Source organism: Mastigoproctus giganteus, chromosome 4 (genome assembly GCF_048544385.1).
Source record: "Mastigoproctus giganteus isolate SK-2022 chromosome 4, ASM4854438v1, whole genome shotgun sequence".
In the NCBI taxonomy this organism is placed as follows: Eukaryota; Metazoa; Arthropoda; class Arachnida; order Uropygi; family Thelyphonidae; genus Mastigoproctus; species Mastigoproctus giganteus.
Window position 1 is genome coordinate 88,093,477 of NC_143578.1, and position 22,375 is coordinate 88,115,851.

The window sequence follows — 22,375 nt, forward strand, 5'->3', positions numbered from 1 at the left end:
AGGGAAATAGAATGGGCCAGTAAATCAGAGAGTCTTATAATGGGGGATTTTAATTTCCCAGATATTGACTGGAATTTGTGGATTGGTCACTCACACACTAGCAGGGCTTTTGTGGATTTATTGGATGATTGTTTTCTACACCAGCATGTATCCTAATGCATGAAGAATCAGTAGTGATTCTTCATGCATTAGGAATCTGCAGATAAAGGAACCACTGGGTGGCAGTGATCACAGTGTGCTGAAGTGGGATTTACTCAAGGAGGTAACTACCATCAGAGGCAAAGGGAAGGGTTTTTGCTTTCGTAAAGGCGACTATGATGGTCTGAGACAGTATTTAAATTCTATACAGTGGGACCAACTGATGATGTTACCAACAGCAAATTCAAAATGGGAAGCATTCAAGGAACTAATCTTGGAAGCTCCCAGGCTTTACATACCAACCAAGAAATATTGTTCAAGGTTCAGGCCTAAATGGTTGTCAGATGAACTAATGAGACATATGGAGAGAAGAAAAATGCATGGGATACATACAAATTAATGGGTGACATGGAAGCCTATATAAGTTGGTCTGTAACCAAGTCACAAAGGAGATTAGGCAGGCAAAGGCAGATTATGAGAAATCCTTGGCAAAGGACGCAAAGAAAAATAGAAAAGAGTTCTTTACCTATTTAAACTCAAGAAGGAAAGGGATGAATCAGATTGGTCCACTGGATGTTGATGGTTCAACAGTTGAGGATCCAGCTCAGGTGGCTAACAATCTAAACGAGTATTTTGCATCTACATTCACGCATGAGGAGTTATTCAGGAAGGGGAATGTCGTAGGTGAAGTAAACATTGGCAGTGAGCTAGATTATTTTCTAATAACTGAGAGGAAAGTGGAGGAGAAATTGCTGAGGATAAACATAAAAAAGGCACCAGGGGTGGATGGGATCTATCCAGTTATATTAAAGGAGGCAGCAAAGGAAGTAAGCAAACCCCTAGCCATAATTATGAGAGCTTCTTTGGCCTCAGGGGAGGTACCCATGGACTGGAGATGTGCAAATGTAACCCCAATTCACAGAGGAGGATCAAAGGCTGACACAAGTAATTATAGACCTGTTAGTTTAACTTCGGTTCCAGGAAAATTAATGGAGGCACTGGTTAAAGAAGCACTGCAGGATCATCTGGACAAGAATTCAGTTATAGCTCAGAAACAGCATGGTTTTGTTAAGGGCAGGTCTTGTCTGACCAATTTGATTGGATACTATGATGTAGTCACAAAAGAACTGGATGCAGGGAATAACTTTGATATTATATATTTGGATCTTAGAAAGGCTTTTGATACTGTTGCGCATGGAAGACTGCTGCACAAATTGGAGAAGTGTGGCATTGGAGGCAAATTGCTGCTATGGATAAAGGGATGGTTGAGTGGCAGAAGACAGAGAGTGGTAATCAATGGACACTGCTCAACGTGGACTAATGTTATTAGTGGAGTTCCTCAGGGTTCAGTGTTGGGTCCATTGTTGTTTTCTGTATTTATAAATGATATTGATGATGGTGTATCAGGCTTAATGTCCAAGTTTGCAGACGATACCAAGGTTGGCAGGGTTGTTAAGGACACTACTGATACTATGCTGCTGCAACAGGATCTGGAAAGGTTGAGCAGATGGGCTGAGAGGTGGCAAATGAAGTTTAACATTGACAAATGTAAAGTACTACATATGGGAAACAGTAACCCCAGATCAACGTATCAACTCTGTGGTACTACGCTGACAGTGGTAGAGAATGAAAAGGACCTGGGGGTAATTGTGCAGGCAGATATGAAGTTCTCTGAGCAGTGCAGACGAGCTGCAAGAGTAGCTCATGGTGTCTTGTCAATGATATACAGGAATTTTTCTAGCAGGGATAAGGATGTGATTATTCCCTTGTATAAGGCATTGGTCAGGCCACACCTTGAGTACTGTATACAGGTCTGGAGGCCTCATTTCAAGAAGGATGTAGAGCTGCTCGAACGAGTACAGAGAAGGGCAACAAGATTAGTGAATGGAACAAAGGGTTGCTCTTATGAAGAAAGGCTTAAGTTTTGCAAATTACAGAGCCCGGGGACTAGGCATCGGCGAGGTGATCTGATAGAGGTGTATAAGGCTTTGAATGGCTTGAGCATGCTCAATGCCGATGGGATTCTTCCTCTTGCTCAGAATAATCACCTGAGAGGGCATAAATTCAAATTGAGGAAGGACGAATGTCGGATAGATGTGCGGAAATTTGCCTTTAGCCAGCGGGCAGTTGGTTTGTGGAATAGACTCCCATCGCTTGTTGTTGAAGTTGATAGCCTAAATAAATTTAAGGCTCAGCTGTACAGGTATTTCGAACGAACGGAGGGGTGAAATGGGAGAGGGTTTTTTTTTTTTTTTTTTTTGGCTGATGCTGAATAAGCTTGCTTTCTTGCATCATATGCCTCTACTAATGCTAATGCTAACTGTCTTTTCTCAATTTGAATCTGTGCCCCTCCTCAGGTTTGTAATCTGAGCACAAGAATTGAGCATGCTCAATCCATTCAAGGCCTTGTACACCTGAATCAGATCACCTCGCAGATGCCTAATCTCCAGAGGCTGCAATTTGCAAAACTTAAACCTTTCTTCTTAAGTGTACCTCTTTGTTCCCTTCTTTGTACATCCTTCTAGCTACTCTACATCCTTCCTAAAATGAGGCTTCCAGACCTGTACACAGTACTCAAGGTGTGGCCTGACCATTGCCTTATACAAGGGGATAATCACATCCTTATCTCTGCTTGCAAAATTCCTGTATCATTGACAAGACTCCATGATCTACTCTGGCAGCCTGTCTGCACTGCTCAGAAAACTTCATATCTGACTGCACAATTACCCCCAGGTCTCTTTCATTCTCCACTACCCCGAGTGTAACACCACCCAGTTAGTACATTTCTCTGAGGTTTCTGCTACCCATATGCAGTACTTTGCATTCATTAATGTTAAACTTCAGTTGCCACTTCTCAGCCCATCTACCCAACATTTCCAGATCCTGTTGCAGCAGCACATACTGTCATTACCGTTATTAACAACCCTGGCAACCTTTGTATCATCTGCAAATTTTGACATTAAGTTTGATATACCTTCATCAATATCATTGATAAATATACAAAACAACAATGGCCCAACACCGAACTCTGACGGACACCACTAGTAACATTAGTCCATGTAGAGCAGTACCCATTGATTACAACTCTCTGTCTTCTCCCACTCAACCTTACTTTTATTTATTGTAGCAACTTCCCCTTAATGCCATACTGATTCAATTTGTACAGTAGTCTTCCATGTGCAACAGTATCAAAAGTTATCAAATCCAAGTATATGATATCAAAATTATTTTTTGCATTCAGTTTCTTTGTGACCACATTGTAGTATCCAATCAAATTGGTCAGACAAGACTTCCTCTTGACAAACCCATGCTGTGTCTGAATTATTACTGCTGCCTTGTCTTGTCTAGATGAAACTGCAATGCTTACTTTTCCAGTGACTCCATTATTTTCCCAAATACAGAAGTCAAACTAACAGGTCCGTAATTACTTGTGTAACCCGTTTGATCCCAGCTTTACAAATTACTTGGAATTTTTCGACGTTCTTTCCTAGAAATTATACTTTCTCCATAGGAAATTCATAACAATGAAGTTATTTTCTTGGAGATGGTAATTTTCACTAAAGAGGCCATGATAGGTGGGAAAGCCCATAATTGATAAATTTCTGTGATAAACTGTGTTAAAATATAAATTAAATTAAAATAATAAAATCACTTTAAAAGAAATAAGTAAAATTAAAACACTGATAAATAAAATATAAATGACTATGTATAAATGAAATGAAGCAGAATGAAGATAAAATCCCTTATAAAGAAATTAATTGCCACGGAGCTTCGATTATTGATTGTGCTCTTTATTAAGCAGAGCGAAGTAGAGGAAGTAGTGACATGTAGAAGTAGCAAAACTGCAATAGGGTCATGCATGTCAGCCAAAGGCACTACATGAAAGAAATATACACTGTTTATTGAAGGAGTGTCACATGCATTGCTTTCTTTTGAAATAATCCAAAGGGGGGGAGAAGAAAAGAGGAAGTACAAAAATGAATGGGGAAGAAGAAGAAAGAGAAGGATGAGACAAATATTACTTCATTGAAAGAAGCAACAATTAACAGTGTGATTGACAGCTGTTGCCCATCATGGTTATCAAAATTCACCAAGAGAGAGAGAAATGTATGTCTCTCATTGCATATAACTAGTTACATTGCATATGTAACTAGATCAAAGTTTTTGAATGCCCTTTAGAGTGACCTAGAGTGTACTTTAGTCAGTGAATTATATGGCAATTTAAGAAATTCTCCATTGCTGGATAGCATTGTCCTTTGGAAAATTCCAAGTTCAGCAAGCAAGAAATAAACATTTCCCTAACTCTGTAAGAAGAAGAAGAAATTAATAGCTTAATGACTGATCTTAATATACAGAGAATAAATGTAGAAAATATAATGAGTTTATAATTAGAAAATAAGGAATTTTAGTAATTCATTTTCCTTGGTAAAGATTTATTTAAAGGGTTTTTTTTTTTTTAAAAAAAAAAAAAAATCATCATCCAACATCAGGTTTAGCTAGGAGATTTTATTTCATTTGACTGGGCTTTTGGAAAATAACAGCAGAATTTCAAGTAAATTTCATATATTGCCCTTTCAGAAAAAACAAGTTCTAGGTGTTTAGACCCTTTTGGAGAGATGCTTGAAATGTTCAATTTTTTTTATACGAGTTCCAACATTCATCAAATTGTAAGTTATTTCAGAGTATGCAAGTATTAAAAGAATGCAGTATATGACAAAGAACAGAAGGTATGTTTATGATACATACCTTCTGTTCTTTATGATATTTTTTTGAAGATTATTTTTTTTAATTAAAGGGGTTTGTGGACTTTCCAACAATCCTTCATTTATTAATATTAATTATTTTAATAATTTTTCAATATTTTTCTTAATTTTTATATTTGATCATTTGGTTATTATTATTTATTTTTTCTTCTTTTCGTGGTTTCTTTTCCATTCTGTAATGGGTACTGGTATCAAGTGCATGAATTGGTTGTTATATCCAGTTACTGTTATTGGTAAGGAATTCTCTGACTGCCCTACAGCTGTAAAAGGATATGGATTTTTGGACCTCCTTGTAGATTATAGTTGTTCTCTGGGAGGCCCCTTGTTCTTATTTAGGCTCTTTGGAACCATGCCAGTAGTTGACACAGTGATCGGCCTGATTGTTACTTGTTCCATTTGCCACATATTGATTTCCTCTTTAAGGTTTGTGTACTTCCTGATCTTTTCCTTGTAGGTTTTCTGGAGGTTATTGGTGTTGGGCACCACTGTATCACTGAGGTATGTCTGTTGTGTGGGACCATCTGTTCTTATGGCATGGTCCCATTACATCTTGTGGATGGTGGCCTCTAGTATAGCCTGTGGTTTATACTTGAATATGATATACCTTCTCTGATCACCTGGTATTTTTGCACTAATTTCTGATGTATTATCCTGATCAACTTGGTCTGTGAACATACTCCATCTGAGTGACCGACCACCTTGCATGCTGCAGTGATGTGCTGGATTGTTTCTGGGGCAAGATGGCATCATTGATATGTGTCTTATGTCATTCCAGGGTCCTTGTTGATGTATTTTTTGTAGTTCCTGGTGTTGATTATCTGGTCTTGGATGATGAGCGTGAATGCTTTGGTCTTGAAGAAGAGCGTTCTGCTGGCTAGCCATTTTGGAAGCCTACTTATCTGTCTAGTCTTGATGGAGGTCATTGTAATGCCATCTTTTCCACTTTTCTTTCTTCCCTCTGGGTTGGTTGGGTCTTGTCATTCAGGTTCAGTAGGATGTGCCCTTGGCTATCTTCCTTGTGGCCTTGTAGATTGGCACTGTGTTTTTCCAGAAGTAATCCTTCAGGTTTTTAATCATTTTATTCTGTTGTTTGATGGGTCTATAAAACTCTTTCCCACTTTCTGGGCTATGATTAATCTCTTGATGGCCACCTTTGGATGGTGTTGGGGGCTCTTCATCATCATTTTTCATGTCCTTCTCGTGATCTCCTCCAGCCTAGCGTTAGTCCAATCTATGATCCTGAAGGAGCGAATTAGTACTGTGGGTGCATAGGTGTTTATGGTTTTGACTCTGTTCCATCTGTTTGGGTTTGCTTTTAACAGGCTTCTGAGTCTCCAATGGTATTCCTTGATCCGGGGAGGGGGGGGGGCTTGATTCCCTTGTGTTCTAGATGTTCAGGTTTTATCATCCCCAAATACTTGTAGGTATCTCACTTTGTCATGGTTTCAGTCTGACTACGTCTTGTAGTTTCATCTAGCTGATGCAATCCATGGGTCTTGCATTGTCTATATCAAATTTCATTCTGATTTCATTGTTGAATGTTTTGGTGATCTGAAGTGGCTGTTGGAGTTGCTTAGTTTTTGCATAGAACTTGATGTCATTCATGTACATCAGGTTGGAGAGGGTGTACAGGTTTCTTCTGCCCTCCTTTATGGGTATATCCATACTTAGTGGTATTAAGCATGGTGGATATCGGGGTGTATGCCCAACAGAATCACAGTGGGCTCAGGTCATCTCCTTAGAATATTCCTCTCCTTATGTGGATTGGTGTGGCCGAAATGTTCCAAATCTTGATGGGACCCTCCATTTCCCCATGGTTACTCCTAGGAAGTTTGCCACTGTCAGCCCGACTTTGTAGATATTCGGCATCTCTGTCAACCAGCTATGGAGTACAGAATGAAAGGCTTTTCGGTAGTTGACTTAGGCCATGTACAGGTTGCAATGCTTCTTGTAGGCTTGCTCTATAACTGCTGCACAAATGGTCAATTGCTCCTTGCATTCCTTCTGTTGTTCAGTCGCGGTTGTTCTGACTCTCTTAGTGGTCCAATATCTTGTTGGCTGTGCATGTGGTCAGGATCTTGTACATTGTTGGGAGACAGGTGATTGGTCTCTACTTTTTTGGTGCCTTTGGCTAAAGACAGATATTCAGTCAGATACTCTGGGATCATCTCAGAGTGCCTTATCTGAGTGAACTGCTCCACTAGGTGCTTTTGCTGCTGAACTTCTTGTACTGTTAGTTGTGGATGTTGTCTATTCTTGGAGTTCTCTAGTTGTGAAACTTCCTGATCACTTGTTATACTTCCTGATGAATATCCTGTTCTGCCATCTTTTGTGTGTGTCCTTGGTTTACTCACTCGAGGTCTATCCAAGGGGGCCCTATTGTTATATCAAACTTCATGTGCTCTATAGATTGTCCCATAACTCCCTGATCACCTTCTGGTCAGGTGGTCAGGGAGTCCATAACCATCCTTCTCTTCTGAGCAAAGTCACTTTGATTTTCATTGAAGATCTGGTCATTTGTTTTCCTCTGAGAACTTTCTCTGTATCAGCACAGTCTCTTCCAAGTGTAAGAAGGGTTGTGTAAGTCTAAGTATCCTTCTATCCTCTGATTCTTGGTCTCATGTTTGCCGTGAGTGTTGTCTTTCTTGAGGTTGCTCTTCAGTTTTCCAATCAGTTTCTTGTTTGTGCTTCTCTGTTGGTAGTGGGCTAACTTGTTAACTTACTTATTTTGTCTAGCTCTTCTCTTTTCTGCTGAAGCCATCTTTCCCATTGTGATGCTTCCTTGTCTTTGTGTTTTATTTTCTGCTGGTCTCTGGTTTATTTTCCATTGATCCTGGTGCAAATGGTGTGATACAGCAGTATGGTGTGGTATACAGCAGATGGTGTGGTATACAGATGGCTTCCATCATTACTTCATTGTTGTTGACTTAATCTGATATTATTCATCAATTGAGGTGGTTTGTGACTTGCCACAGGATTCTGTTGGGTCTATTCTTTGGTATGGTCTGGGTCTTTGTGAGGTCCATCCCTTGAATTCTGCTAGGGCCTTCTTCTATTCATCCATTTTGGATATTGCAACCTTATCTGTTCCCACTTCAGCTGTCTGGGATTGTACTTACTTTTGCTCATCCTCCACTAGGTCAGGTTTCGTATTTTCTGTATTATTTGTAGTTGGTGACTCATATCTTGCTTGATTTTCTCCAAGATTACAGGAACTATCAGGTTCTTCATGACGATGGTCTGTCTTTCATTGGCTGTTCACTGTTCAGTGACCTGAATTGTTAGGCATCATTTCAATCACTTGTTGCGTAGTTTGGTCCTGTATATTGTCATATCGGTCTCCATCTTGGTTACTTCATTAATACATGATGAATGCATTATTTTTGACACATCAGGCATTGTTGTTTCTTCCCATGCTGGGTGGTCACTAGCACAATTGCACTTGAAATACTTCCAGTTGGTTGGGCTGGACGGTTTTGCCCTTTCCTTATGATAGTCATATGGGGGGGAAACAATGCCACTTGCTTCACAGTTTTTCCTGGGAGATTTGCCAACTTTTTAAACCCCCCCCCCCATCTAATCCCTGAACATGTGACTTTATCTTGGGCCACAATTGATGCGTATGTGCAATGTTTCTATTTGATAGGAGGTGGACCTGTTCAACTTCGGCTTATTTTGGTGATAGATGTTAGTTATTGGGAATGACACCCAATGAAAATTTAGGCTGAATGACAATTGGCAAAAATGACAATTTAGGCTGAAGAAGGTGCTATCTTCAGAATAAATTGTCATTTTGACCTTAGGGAGGTAGGTCTGATGAATTGACTTTGGCAATTCTGTTTCTCACTAGGATGGGACCCAAACTTAGGTCCACCAATTGGTGAACCTGAGTTTGATTCCCATTATTATTATTATTATTTATTTATTTTTATTTTGCATTGTGATTTAAATCTTTCCATGTTATTCTTGCTGATTTTCAATATACTTCTCTGATGCTTTTATTCCAAATGTTATTCAGGGAAATGTGCCATTTGGATGTTCGATACTCTGAATTTTTACTCTGTCAAATAAACTATTATTATTTTAACATTGTTGTTCTACTATTAAATTTCATTTGTTATTTAAGTCTGATATTAAATATTTTGTTTATTTTATGTATAATACTGTTGCACTGTGCAGTTAGATAACTTGCCTTGAATTTTGATTATGCTTTCTTTAATTGGATATTTATTCCACTGAATAGGGAAATTAAAACCACATTGTGATGCTGTTAATTTCAATGTGTTAAACCATTGTGACAATAAACTTATGAAAGATGTAGGAATGGAAGTTGGATACCTAATCATATTTTGATATGGTGAGGGATAGCCATTTTAATTCTTTGCTTATAATGAAAACTGTATGGCATCTAACTTGACCTGATTAAAAATGATTAAAGTATGAAATTCATTTAAATTCATGTTATTCAGTTAATTAAAATTTTTTTGAGAAAATGGCATAATGAAACTTAGAGAAACCCAGACTACAATCTTATAATGCATGAATTAAACACAATATATAATATTAGACTTTTCTTCTTTTTTTTTTTTTTTTTTTTTTGCATAAGGATGAATAATATAACCCCGTTGTTATATTATTCCTAATAATTCTGTATAATTTTTGAATTAGGTTAGTAATTACTCCATTGACTGATCGTTGCTACCGCACACTTATTGGAGCCTTTCATCTACATTTGAACGGTGCCCCAGAAGGTCCTGCAGGTACTGGAAAGACAGAAACCACAAAGGATTTAGCAAAAGCTCTTGCTGTTCAATGTGTTGTATTTAACTGCTCTGATGGGTTGGACTATCTTGCTATGGGAAAGGTAGGTTGTGTATTTATGAATACAGCTGTTTGTATTCATAGCTAAAATATCATTTTTGTTCATTGTGAAACTGTCTAGCAGACATGCTAAATTCAAATCAATGAGAAGGTACACTGGTGTATATTCTTTATGAATCAGTTTTTTTTTGGGGGGGGGGGGAGCAAAAAATAGTTTAAAATGGAGTGCTTTAATTCTTCTTAATTTTTTAACTATTTTGAATAATATGAAAAATAATATCTTTAGCATTAGCATTAGCATTAGTAGAGGCATTTGATGCAAGAAAGCAAGCTTATGCAGCATCAGCCAAAAAAAAAACAGTAACATAAATAAATAAAAATAACCACTTCCACTTCACCCCTCTGTTCGTTCGAAATACCTGTCCAGCTGAGCCTTAAACTTATTTAGGCTATCAACTTCCACGACAAGGGATGGAAGTCTGTTCCACCTACCAACCACCCGCTGGCTAAAGGCAAATTTCCGCACATCTATCCTACATCTGTCTTTCCTCAATTTGAATTTATGCCCTCTCAGGTGATTATTCTGAGCAAGAGGAAGAATCCCATCAGCATTGAGCATGCTCAAACCATTCAAGGCTTTGTACACCTCTATCAGATCACCTCGCTGGTGCCTAGTTTCCAGACACTGTAATTCGCAAAACTTAAGCCTTTCTTCGTAAGAGTACCCCTTTGTCCCATTCACCAATCTAGTTGCCCTTCTCTGTACTCGTTCCAGCGGCTCTACATCCTTCTTGAAATGAGGCCTCCAGGCCTGTATACAGTACTCTAGGTGTGGCCTGACCATTGCCTTATACAAGGGAATAATTACCTCCTTATCCCTGCTAGAAAAATTCCTATATATCATTGACAATACACCATGAGCTACTCTTGCAGCCCGTCTGCACTGCTCAGAGAACTTCATATCTGCCTGCACAACCACCCCCAGGTCCCTTTCATTCTCTACCACTGTCAGTGTAGTACCACAGAGTTGATACGTTGCTCTGGGGTTGCTGTTTCCCATATGTAGTACTTTACATTTGTCAATGTTAAACTTCATTTGCCACCTCGAAGCCCATCTGCTCAACCTTTCCAAATCCTGTTGCAGCAGCATAGTGTCAGTAGTGTCCTTGACAACCCTGCCAACCTTCGTATCGTCTGCAAACTTGGACATTAAGCCTGATATACCATCATCAGTATCATTTATAAATACAGAAAACAATAAAGGACCCAATACTGAACCCTGAGGGACTCCACTAATAACATTAGTCCACGATGAGCAGTGTCCATTTATTACCACTCTCTGTCTTCTCCCCCTCAACCACCCCTTTATCCATAGCAGCAATTTGCCTCCAATGCCACACTGCTCCAATTTGTGCAGCAGTCTTCCATGTGCAACAGTATCAAAAGCCTTTCTAAGATCCAAGTATATAATATCAAAGTTATTCCCTGCATCCAGTTCTTTTGTGACTGCATCATAGTATCCAATCAAATTGGTCAGGCAAGACTTACCCTTAACAAAACCATGCTGTGTCCTAGCTATAACTGAAGTCTTGTCTAGATGATCCTGCAGTGCTTCTTTAACCAGTGCCTCCATTAATTTTCCAGGAACAGAAGTTAAACTCACAGGTCTATAATTACTTGTGTCAGCCTTTGATCCCCCTTTGTGAATTGGGGTCACATTTGCACATCTCCAGTCCATGGGTACCTCCCCTGAGTCCAAGGAAGCTCTCATAATTATGGCTAAGGGTTTGCTTACTTCCTTTGCTGCCTCCTTTAATATAACTGGATAGATCCCATCCACCCCAGGTGCCTTTCTTGTGTTTATCTTCAACAATTTCTCCTCCACTTTGCTCTCAGTTATTACAAGATTCTCTAGCTTACTGCTAGAGTTGAATACACCTCTGGCATTCCCCTCGCTGAATAACTCCTCACGTGTGAATGTTGATGCAAAATATTCATTTAGTTTGTTAGCTACCTGAGCAGGGTCATCAACAGTTGACCTATCGATCTCAAGTGGACCAATCTGATTCATCCCCTTCCTTCTAGAGTTTACATAAGTAAAGAACTCTTTGCTGTTTTTCTTCGCATCCCTTGCCAAGGATCTCTCGTAATCTGCCTTCGCCTGCCTAACGTCCTTTGTAACTTGGTTACAGATCAACTTGTATCTATCATAGGCGTCTGTGTCACGTGTTAATTTGTATGTATCCCATGCATTTTTCTTTTCTGCCATATGCCTCATCAGTTCATCTGACATCCATTTAGGCCGAAACCTTTAGTAACAGTTTATCCCCATAACATTTCAGTTTATCTCCATTTATTTTGTATTATATTTTATTTTATCAGATATTCATTATTTAAATTTATCCCCATTTTTTATTGTTTAGTTTTATTTCAGTTGTGTGTTATTTTTATTTAGCTTTATTTCAGTTCTTCCCAATTTATTATATTTTTTTAACATATATTAGCAGGGATTCATCCTATACTGAAGTATTTCTTTCTTGAAAATTGAAATTAATATTTTCCCAATCAAATATTACCTCGTACTGTGTTCTACTGGTCGAGAGCTAATTCTTCCCATAAACTTTTCGACTGATGCCTTATCATTAGCTTAGCTTCTTTAAGAATCTAATATTTCTACGTATCCTTATTTTTGCTGTTTAGGGGCTAATTCCCTTCCCCATTTAACCTTAATTCAATGCCTTTAGCATTTGATTTATTAAGCATTTTTCAACTGTTACACAGTCTTTTGATAATTTAACAATGTTGCCCTTTGAGAAAGGCTTCCTTGTTATTTAAGTATATTTTCCACTTAATATGCATTTAACCCAATCTGCCATCCCTGTACAAACAGGAAAAACTGTTTTTACAGGACTGGGATACTTAAATAGGAGGAGTGCAAGAATATTTCCTAATGCTAGTGAGGCACTATTAGGTGCGTTGTATAAAATCCTTAAAGTAGAGACTGCAATTGGATCTAACTAATTATTTGATAAAACGAAACGCCTGAGTTTAAATGGTTCTTGCAGCTTCTAAGGTAGTATCTTCTCTTATTGTTGATGGGTTCTTCTGTCATCATGCAGGTAAGAGATCCGAGGACATTTTTAACAAGTACAGGACAATGTTTGGAAACATTTGCGAGTTAGGATTAAATTTGCGTCTGCAATTCTGCCCAGACATGATAGGAGGGGGTGTATTTTAAAAGCCTTGTCAATTGATTTGGCACTTGCGAGACTGTGCAAGGCTCTTTGGAGTAGAATTTTTCTCAGTGTGCTCTGTGCTTGTTAACAGGAAAGCAGTAAAGACTTCTTTGCTTATATTAATAGTAAAAGTAAAGGGTTGAATCACAATGGTCCGCATGATGTCAGTGGTGTAGCTGTTGATGATCTTGCTTGGGATGCTGACAAACTGAATAGGTGTTTTGCATCTACATTCACACATGAAGAATACTATAGGGAAGGGGATGCCAGAAGTTTATCAAAGTCTAACATGTAGCTAAATGATTTTGTGATAACTGAGAGGAAAGTGAAACAGAAATTGTTGAAGCTAAATGTAAAAATGGTGGTTGGGATAGTTGAGACCTATCCAATTATTTTAATGGAGGCAACAAAGGAGGTAAGCAAACCCTTAACCATAATTATGAGAGCATCTTTGGAACCTCCCCTGAATCCAAAGATGCTCTCATAATTATGAGAGCATCTTTGGATTCAGGGGAGGTTCCTGTGTACTGGAGCAAATGATTCTCTAATTCACAAACAACAATCAAAAGTTGAAATGAGTAATTACAGACCTGTTTGCTGAACTAGTTACAGGGAAATAATGGAGACACTGATTAAAGAATTAATGGAGAACCATCTAGACAAGAGTGCAGTTATACTCCAGTTCCAGTATTGATTTTTTGAGGGGCAATCTTGTCTGACCAATCTGATTGGATACTATGAAGTAGTAACAGAGGAACTGGATGCAAAAAATAATTTTAATACCATATACTTGGATTTCAGGCAAGTTTTTGTTATTGTTGTACATAAAAGACTGCTCTATAAATTGGATCAGTGTGGCATTAAAGGAAAGTTACTTTTATCCATAAAAAGATGATCGAATGTGAAAATACAGAGAGTAGTTATTAATGGACACTACTCTTTATGGATTAATATTATTATGAATTTCCCCAGTGTACAGTGCTGGGACAATTGTTTTCTATGTCTATTAATGATATTGATGAAGATATATCAGGATTAATATCTAACTTTGCAGATGATACTAAGTTTGGCAGGGCAGTTAATGACAATAATCCAGGTATGCTACTTCAACAAGACCTAGAAAAATTAGGCCAGTGGGCTAAGGAATGGCAATTGAAGTTTTGCATTGACAAATACAAGGTACTGCATAAGGGTATCAGTAATCCCAAAATAACAGACAAACTGTGTGGTACTTAGGGTACTGGAAAATGAAAGAGGCCTGGAGGTAATTGTGCAGTCAGAAGTGAAGTTCCCTGAGCAATGCAGACTGACTGCCAGGATAGCCCATGGTTTTGACAGTGATATGCAGGAAATTTTACTAGCAAGGATAAGGAAGTGATTATCCCATTGTATAAGGCAATGGTTAGGCTGCACACATCAGCCTTACTTTACACATTAATTTACTGCACATTACTGCATACAGGTCTAGAGGTATCATTTTAGGATGGATGTGAAACTGCTGAAACACGTTCAGAGAAGAACACCAAGATTGTTGAAAGGAATAAAAGTGTGCCCCTATCAAGAAAGGCTTCAGTTTTGGAAATTGCAGCATCTGGAGACTAGGCACCTGTGAGGAGATCTGATTGAGGTGTTTAAGGATTTAATGGATTGATTAAGCCCAATGTTCATTGCATTGTTTCTTTTACTGAGACTACACATATAAGGGGGCATAAATTCAAATGAGGAAGGTTGGTTACAAGATAGATATGCAGAGGTTTGCCTTTAGCCAGTGGGTGGTTGATTGTTGAAAGCAGTAATCCCAAACCTTCCATCTGTTGTTGTGGAAATAGGTAATTTGAATAAATTAAAGGATGAACTAGACAAATTATTGGGGGGGGATGGCAAATGATGTGGGAAGTTTTTTTTTTTCCTCTGATGCTTTATAAACTTGCTACTATTCATCATATGCTGATGCTAATAATAGTATTATTGGCTCGACTTCTATGGAATTTAATTCAGGAAAATTAGTGTGAACGTGGGATATGGTATCTGCAGAAATGGGAAAACAATAAACCTACTCTGGTTTTGCTTCATGGTATCTCCTGTTATTTGCTTAAATATGTCAGAATCTGTTGTTTTTTTTTGTTAATAGTGAGTTTGCCAAAGAGTTTGATGAAGTATGCATCCTTGAAGGTTCTCCTGTAATTCTGTTGAGTTGAAACTATTGTCTCAAGTTGAATGTTATTTTGGCAAAACGGCAAATTTAAGAGAGAGAGAGAGAAAATATTCCACATTATACACCTCTAAGGGAGAATTGTAAAAGATTGGGACCTACTCATTCTCTAGAAACAAAAAAATAGGCCATGGATGTAAAGAGAATTATTGCTAAAAAAAAAAAAAAATTATATATATATATATATATATATATATATACAGTGGACCCCTGATTTACGATATTAATCTGTTCCAGAGACACCACTCTATCATGAAATTATCATAATGTGAACCCAATACACATTGTTTTTTGGTAATTCATTCCAAGACCTATGAAGTTGAAATTTTTGCTATATAACTAAGCTATTTATCTCTCTAAAAGGCGATTTTTATAATGGAAATTGTACATATTGTTTAAAACTAAGATATTGATTAAAGTACAACACAAAAAATTATTTCAACTAAAGGATGCAAAAACAAAACATGCATCCAACACATTTACAAATGCTGCTATTGGCTGAGAGGAAGGACCACGTGGCTCGGTCAGAGACAATCATAAGCCCATCCCATTGTAAAGTGAAATAAGTAGGCGCCAGTTAATATGATTGCTGGTTAGTGGAACCAGCCACTTTAATTTCAAAAAACCAATTCAAATCATTAAAATGCACTACACTTTCATTGTTATCGTATGTTTGGTTATAAGAATCAATTTTGAACACCTTTGTGATATTTTTCTAAAACACGTTTCTGGAGGTCACTATCATAAAACAATAAAAACAATTTGCAATTTATGGTTTATTGGGCTTTTCTGTTAGCACAATCTATTATAAATGGGTAGTAAACTCGATCTTATTGCATTTGTGTTAATACCAATAACTGGAATTCTGTGGGTTTTTATGTTACAGTATTCTGGTGAAATGAGTTCCCCTTCACTGAAATCTTCAATCATATAAAAAACATAAATAAATTTTCAGAATCTTCTCTTCATTCTTATTTACTTATTACAATGGTGAAAGGAATGGGACCAATGGGAAGTGCAAGTTCTGGCAGTGCTAGGAAACGAAACAAAATTGATTTAGAAATTAAGATGATTAATTAAGAAGTATGAAGCAGGACAAAGCCATCTATTGCACGGAATTAGGTTTTGCTGCTTCAACAGTGAATACTATTTTAAAGGATAGTGCATGTATAAAAGAACATGTTAAAGGATCAATGCATTTAAGATCAACAGTGACAAAAACACAAAACAGCATTCAAGTGCTATATCGAAGATGGAAAAGCTATTAATAATATGGATGGAAATCAGATTCAGAAGCAAGTGCCGCTGAGTCCAATGGCCATTCAAACAAAAGCAAGAAGTATTTATGAAGATATTAAGGATAAGTATGGCGAACCCCAAGCCAAGTTTGTGGCAAGCAATGGGTTGTTTAATTGGTTCAGGCATCGCACTGGTTTCAAAAACATTAAAGTATGCGGTGAAGTCACCAGTGCCGATTCTGCAGTTACAGAGAAATTTTGTGATGTGTTGGAAAAAAACCCCTTCTAAATCTCAACTTCTACAGCGGCATGCTTATCAGTTGGAGAGTTAATTCTGGCAACAATGTTCGAAAGATAAAACTTGCTGACGTTATGCCTGTCTCCTCTCTCATTTTGTAATTTTATAATTTTGAAATTTTGTACACTTGTGTAATTTTTCCTGTGTATGAGATAAAAAAAATTGAATAAATAATTCTATTTACATGTTCATTGAACATTTCTTTTTTGCTTCAATCAAATTTGTGATTGCTGCATAAGCATTTAGGGAAATTCTAACTTACATAGAGTTCAGCAGAATGCAACCCTTACGTAAGTCGGCGAGTGGCCGTATTCACTTTCCTTCAGCATCAGTTTCTGCTATCTGTCTTTCCTTATATTTTCTGATATTATTTATAAGACTTTATTGGTCAGTGTTGGATGACCTGTTTAGCACTGACTGTGACCATAGTTTGTTAAAACCAACAACTTGAACAAAGTTGAACAAAATGAAAAATTTTTTAATGCATGTTGGAATATATGTGACAGAAGGTGCTTATTAGAAAAGGTAACTTGGCTTTCATGGGGCAGAGATGGGAAGTGATCACATAGCAGTGAATGCTTGAGGTTCAAGATCATGCTGGAGAGATATTAGAGGGAGTCTACTCTTTGCATGTGTATTTTTCACTTATTTTAATTAGACCTGTGGACTCCTGCTGACTCTAAAATAAGGTTTGTTGGAGTTGTTGGAAGAAGGGGAAAAAGAGAAGTAGGGAAGGTTGGCTGATTTCTTGTTTTGGTGTTTATTGTCACTTCAAAAACGGAGATTATTAGTGTCGGTAGTGATTGCAGAGGCTCTGGGAAGGAAGTGGTTCTCTAGAAAACCTAGGGGAGGAAGTTGTTATAGAGGTTCTCTGGGGGAGGAAGACGGGAGAGGGTATTAGAGGGGAGGATGGCAAAAGGAAAGGGGATACACCTAGTACTAATATTAACAGCAATGAGTGGCCTGTTTGCAGATCTGCTGGAATAGCTGAAAAACGCAGGCACTACATGCAGAAAATAATCTCTTTCCCTAACATATCTCCATCATGGCTGTGACCCTCTACCACTGGCTGTCATTTCACTTCTTACTTCTGCCAAGAACAGCCTAGTTACCTCTTGCAGTAAGCACCTGCTGAGATATTACCCTTTCTTTTGGGTATTGCCCCTCACCTTGATTGTTATTCTCCCTTAATGTTAGGATGTGACCTTACAGTTCTGTGACGGATGCAAGTATTTCATATTTATTATCAATATTTATATATTATTTTATATATATATATATATAATGTTGATAAAAAAATCTCAATCAGGTGAGAGGGGCACATATAATCATACAATGGACCACCTTGTGTGTAGACCACTCTCTCTCTCTCTCTCTCTCTCTCTCTCTCTCTCTCTCTCTCTCTCTCTTTTCCCTATAGTTCATGGGAAACAGTTTTGGCAAAAGACGTTCTTTTCTGAAGAAGCAGTTCTCTTCTAAAAGTGTTACTGTAACTCTCAGAAGAGATTTGCTGTGCTGTCTTCTCTCTGTGGTGTGTGTGTGTGCCAGTTGGACCTAGATATTGATGATGATCTACTGATGTTGTGACTCTTGACGGATTTTGTAAAGCTTTTGTAGATATTATTCTGTTCCCCAAAACTTTCTTCACAATAAGGGTATCTCATTTTAGTGGGCATTCAGGTTCTTTGATACTTCCACCTGTGATTTGTCAACTTTCATCCTGCTGACTACTCTTTAATGTAGTTAATACTGATACAGTGTCTCTATGCCATTGGACTATGAATCGTTTCTTGGATATGCTTGATATCCATACACAATTTAACTGGGTAACATGGTCAGACCACTCTGTTTGAAACTACGCATATTTGTATATCAGAATGATATGCAAATATATGTTTCTCTGTGCAGTTCTTGTTCTCATATAGAAATAAAATATCATACCATTAAGTAAGCTATATGGCTTGTTATAAATTATTAATATTTAATTTTTGCAATTTCATAAGTAGTCATGTGTCTCATATATAAAATCAGTATTCATATATTAAAAGAATTGTTTAACGATTTTTATATATTTATTTTTATTGAATTTAGTTTTTTAAAGGTTTGGCATCAGCAGGTGCATGGGCTTGTTTTGATGAGTTTAATCGAATAGAATTAGAAGTTTTATCAGTAGTTGCACAACAGGTTAGTAAAACTTCTTTGATTTGTTTTTCTAGACAGTTGTAGTTTATCATTTTGAATTAAGTAAAAAAAAAGTAACAATTCGATAATTGTAGATTACTTAGAATACCATTTATAATTGACTTAATATGATAGCATAGCTTAATTTATTATAGTACTCACCTTTTTTTTTCTTTTTTTTTCTTTTTTTTTTTTTATAATCTGCAATTGATGTTTGAATAGGGTGGATGATAATTTTAATTTAAATTAAGAGTAAGTTGGGGTTTAAAAACAGAAGTTAAAATATGTGCAAGGAAGTAGAAGTGCACGTCTTCGTCCTTGGTTGTCAATATTAAAGTTGAAAATAAATGGTTAATACTGGAGGCCAATAGCCATAACAAATGGCTTTCGTTATCCACGTCTTCAGTTGGCAATGATGGGTTGAGAGTGAACGCGTGTATTTAAGAAAGCTAAGTTCCCATGATGCTCCTGGTTACATGTGGAATGTAACCAGGAATGTGGAATGTAACCAGCTTGGAATCTCAGGTGCATGAGATTCCAAGCTGGTGCTATGTTGTAAGGTAGTTGGTGTTCAATTCACCAAAGCAATTCAATTCTTAATTCTAGACTTAAATTCCAACCCAACGTAAATAAACAACAGTTAAGTAACTTACAAAAAATACGTAATTACCCAAATATTATAGTTCAAAAATCCGACAGAGGCGACACCATAGTAATAATTAATAAAAATAAATACATAGAAAAAATGGAATTGATACTCTCCGACTCAGAAACATATAAACTAGACAATACATATAATATTTCTAAACATAAAAACAAACTAGACATCATTCTAAGAAAATTAAGGTCAAACAATGAAATCAACCTACACATCTTACAACAAATTGGCATCCGGAGCAACATTTTACTGCATATGTTTGGAATTACCAAACTTCATAAACCCAACCACCCACATGACCTATAATATCTTTCAGTAAATCAGCCTTCACTAATTTATCTCCTTTCCTAGTTAAAATCATCTCCCCCTCACCAGATTCTCGAAATTCAAAGTAAACAATACCTCCCAAACATTTGATAAAATAAAACATATTACAATAACCAACAACAACATAATAGCATCGTTCGATGTAGTCTCATTGTACACTAATGTACATTTACCTTCAACATTACAAACTCTACGTAATTTCTTAACAGACGATAATACTTTACCCAATCCCACTTCCCTTTCAATTAATAGTATTCTAGAACTTACAACCTTTTTTATTAGATGCTAGATATTTTCAATTTCTCAATCAGATATACCAGCAAATATACGGATTACCTATGGGACTGGGGATCTCAGCCCCCCCTTTCTGAAATTTACCTAGCTTCAATAGAAAACTATGTACTACAACCAAACCCCTCAGATATAAGATTATTTATAAGATATGCAGATGACATTCTTTTAATAGGACCAAAATCCACAATAGATGATCTTTTCATTAAATTTAACTCAGTACACAATAGATTAAAATACACCCTAGAACTTGAAATAAACGGACAAATTAAATTTCTGAACCTCACCATATATAGGAGTGACACTAAACTAGGAACAAGAATTTTTAGAAAAAATACACATACTGGCAAGTACCTACATTTTTATTCGCACCACCCCCTTAACATAAAAAAAGTCGTTCTCTATAATCAGATTTACAATGCTATAAAATACAGTTCTACACAAAACGATCTCAATCATGAACTTCAAAATCTTACAACAAAATTCATATCTAGAAGGTACCCTACTCAATTAATTCAAAAAACCATTTTCACCGTCCAAAATAATATTAACAATCCACCCAAACACACCTCTAATTAGCATTAGTAGAGGCATATGATGCAAGAAAGCAAGCTTATGCAGCATCAGCCAAAAAAAAAAAAACCAAAAAAAACCCCACTTCCACTTCACACCTCCGTTCATTCGAAATACCTGTCCAGCTGAGCCTTAAATTTATTTAGACTATCAACTTCCACGACAAGGGATGGAAGTCTGTTCCACCAACCAACTACCCGCTGGCTGAAGGCAAATTTCCGCACGTCTATCCTACATCTGTCTTTCCTCAATTTGAATTTATGCCCTCTCAGGTGATTATTCTGAGCAAGAGGAAGAATCCCATCAGCATTGAGCATGCTCAAACCATTCAAGGCTTTATAAACCTCTATCAGATCACCTCGCTGGTGCCTAGTCTCCAGACACTGTAATTTGCAAAACTTAAGCCTTTCCTCGTAAGAGCAACCCTTTGTTCCATTCACTAATCTTGTTGCCCTTCTCTGTACTCGTTCCAGCAGCTCTACATCCTTCTTGAAATGAGACCTCCAGACCTTATACAGTACTCAAGGTGTGGCCCGACCATAGCCTTATACAAGGGAATAATCACCTCCTTATCCCTGCTAGAAAAATTCCTGTATATCATTGACAAGACACCATGAGCTACTCTTGCAGCCATAATAATAATCTATGTATTATCCTACCTTACCATAGTAATTTTTACAATCAGTTCCGCTGGATATTCAAAGGTACCGACATCACCCTCACATTCTCAACTTATAATAAACTTGGCTCATTATTTAATTCATACAAAGACACACAAAAATATCATATCAGCGATATGAACAATATTATTTACCTAATAAAATGGTAACCTAACTGCAATGCATGTTACATTGGTAGCACAACTTCAAAATATGGTTCTATTAAAACATCAAATACACACGCTTACTACCACTACTATAGGTTTAAGACAGGCCAAACCAACACAGAACTAGCATCACATGTTCAATTTTACAATCACACCCCCTTAGTAGACTCAGCCATTCCCATTATCAAATTAAAATCCAGTTTTAAAATTTTCCAATATGAAGCCCTAGTCATAGAATGGTTCTGCCGCCATTCCAATCTCCAAGTATTAAATACCAACTACCTTATAACATAGCACCGGCTTGGAATCTCATGCACCTGAGATTTCCACATGTAACCAGGAGCATTATGGGAACTTAGCTTTCTTAAATACACCCGTTCACTCTCAACCCATCATTGCCAACTGAAGACATGGATAACGAAAGCCACTTGTTATGGCTATTGGCCTCCAGTATTAACCATTTATTTTCAACTTTAATATTGACAACCAGGGACGAAGACGTGCACTTCTACTTCCTTGCGCATATTTTAACTTCTGTTTTTAAACCTCAACTTACTTACTCCTAATTTAAATTAAAATTATCATCCACCCTATTCAAACATCAATTGCAGATTATAAAAAAAAAAAAAAAAAAAAGGTGAGTACTATAATAAATTAAGCTATGTTATCATATTAAGTAAAAAAAAATAATAACGGTCATTTCAAGGGATTTTTTAAGGTGTAATGGTATATTATGTATTATATGTCAATAGCTTGACTTCTATTCCAAGGAAAATAATGGAGTCCCTGTTAAAGAGGTAATGCCACACCATC

General features: G+C 37.1%; 1 protein-coding gene across 1 annotated transcript in view; it reads left to right on the plus strand.

The window, feature by feature from the left end:
* LOC150086891 (dynein axonemal heavy chain 7-like) overlaps window positions 1-22,375 on the plus strand; it is a 1,233,418-nt gene that overhangs the window by 245,130 nt on the left and 965,913 nt on the right. The window contains exons 14-15 of the mRNA XM_090372313.1: window positions 9,570-9,765; window positions 18,798-18,890. Coding sequence (XP_090228439.1) covers window positions 9,570-9,765; window positions 18,798-18,890 — 289 coding nt within the window. The remainder of the gene's footprint in view (window positions 1-9,569; window positions 9,766-18,797; window positions 18,891-22,375) is intronic.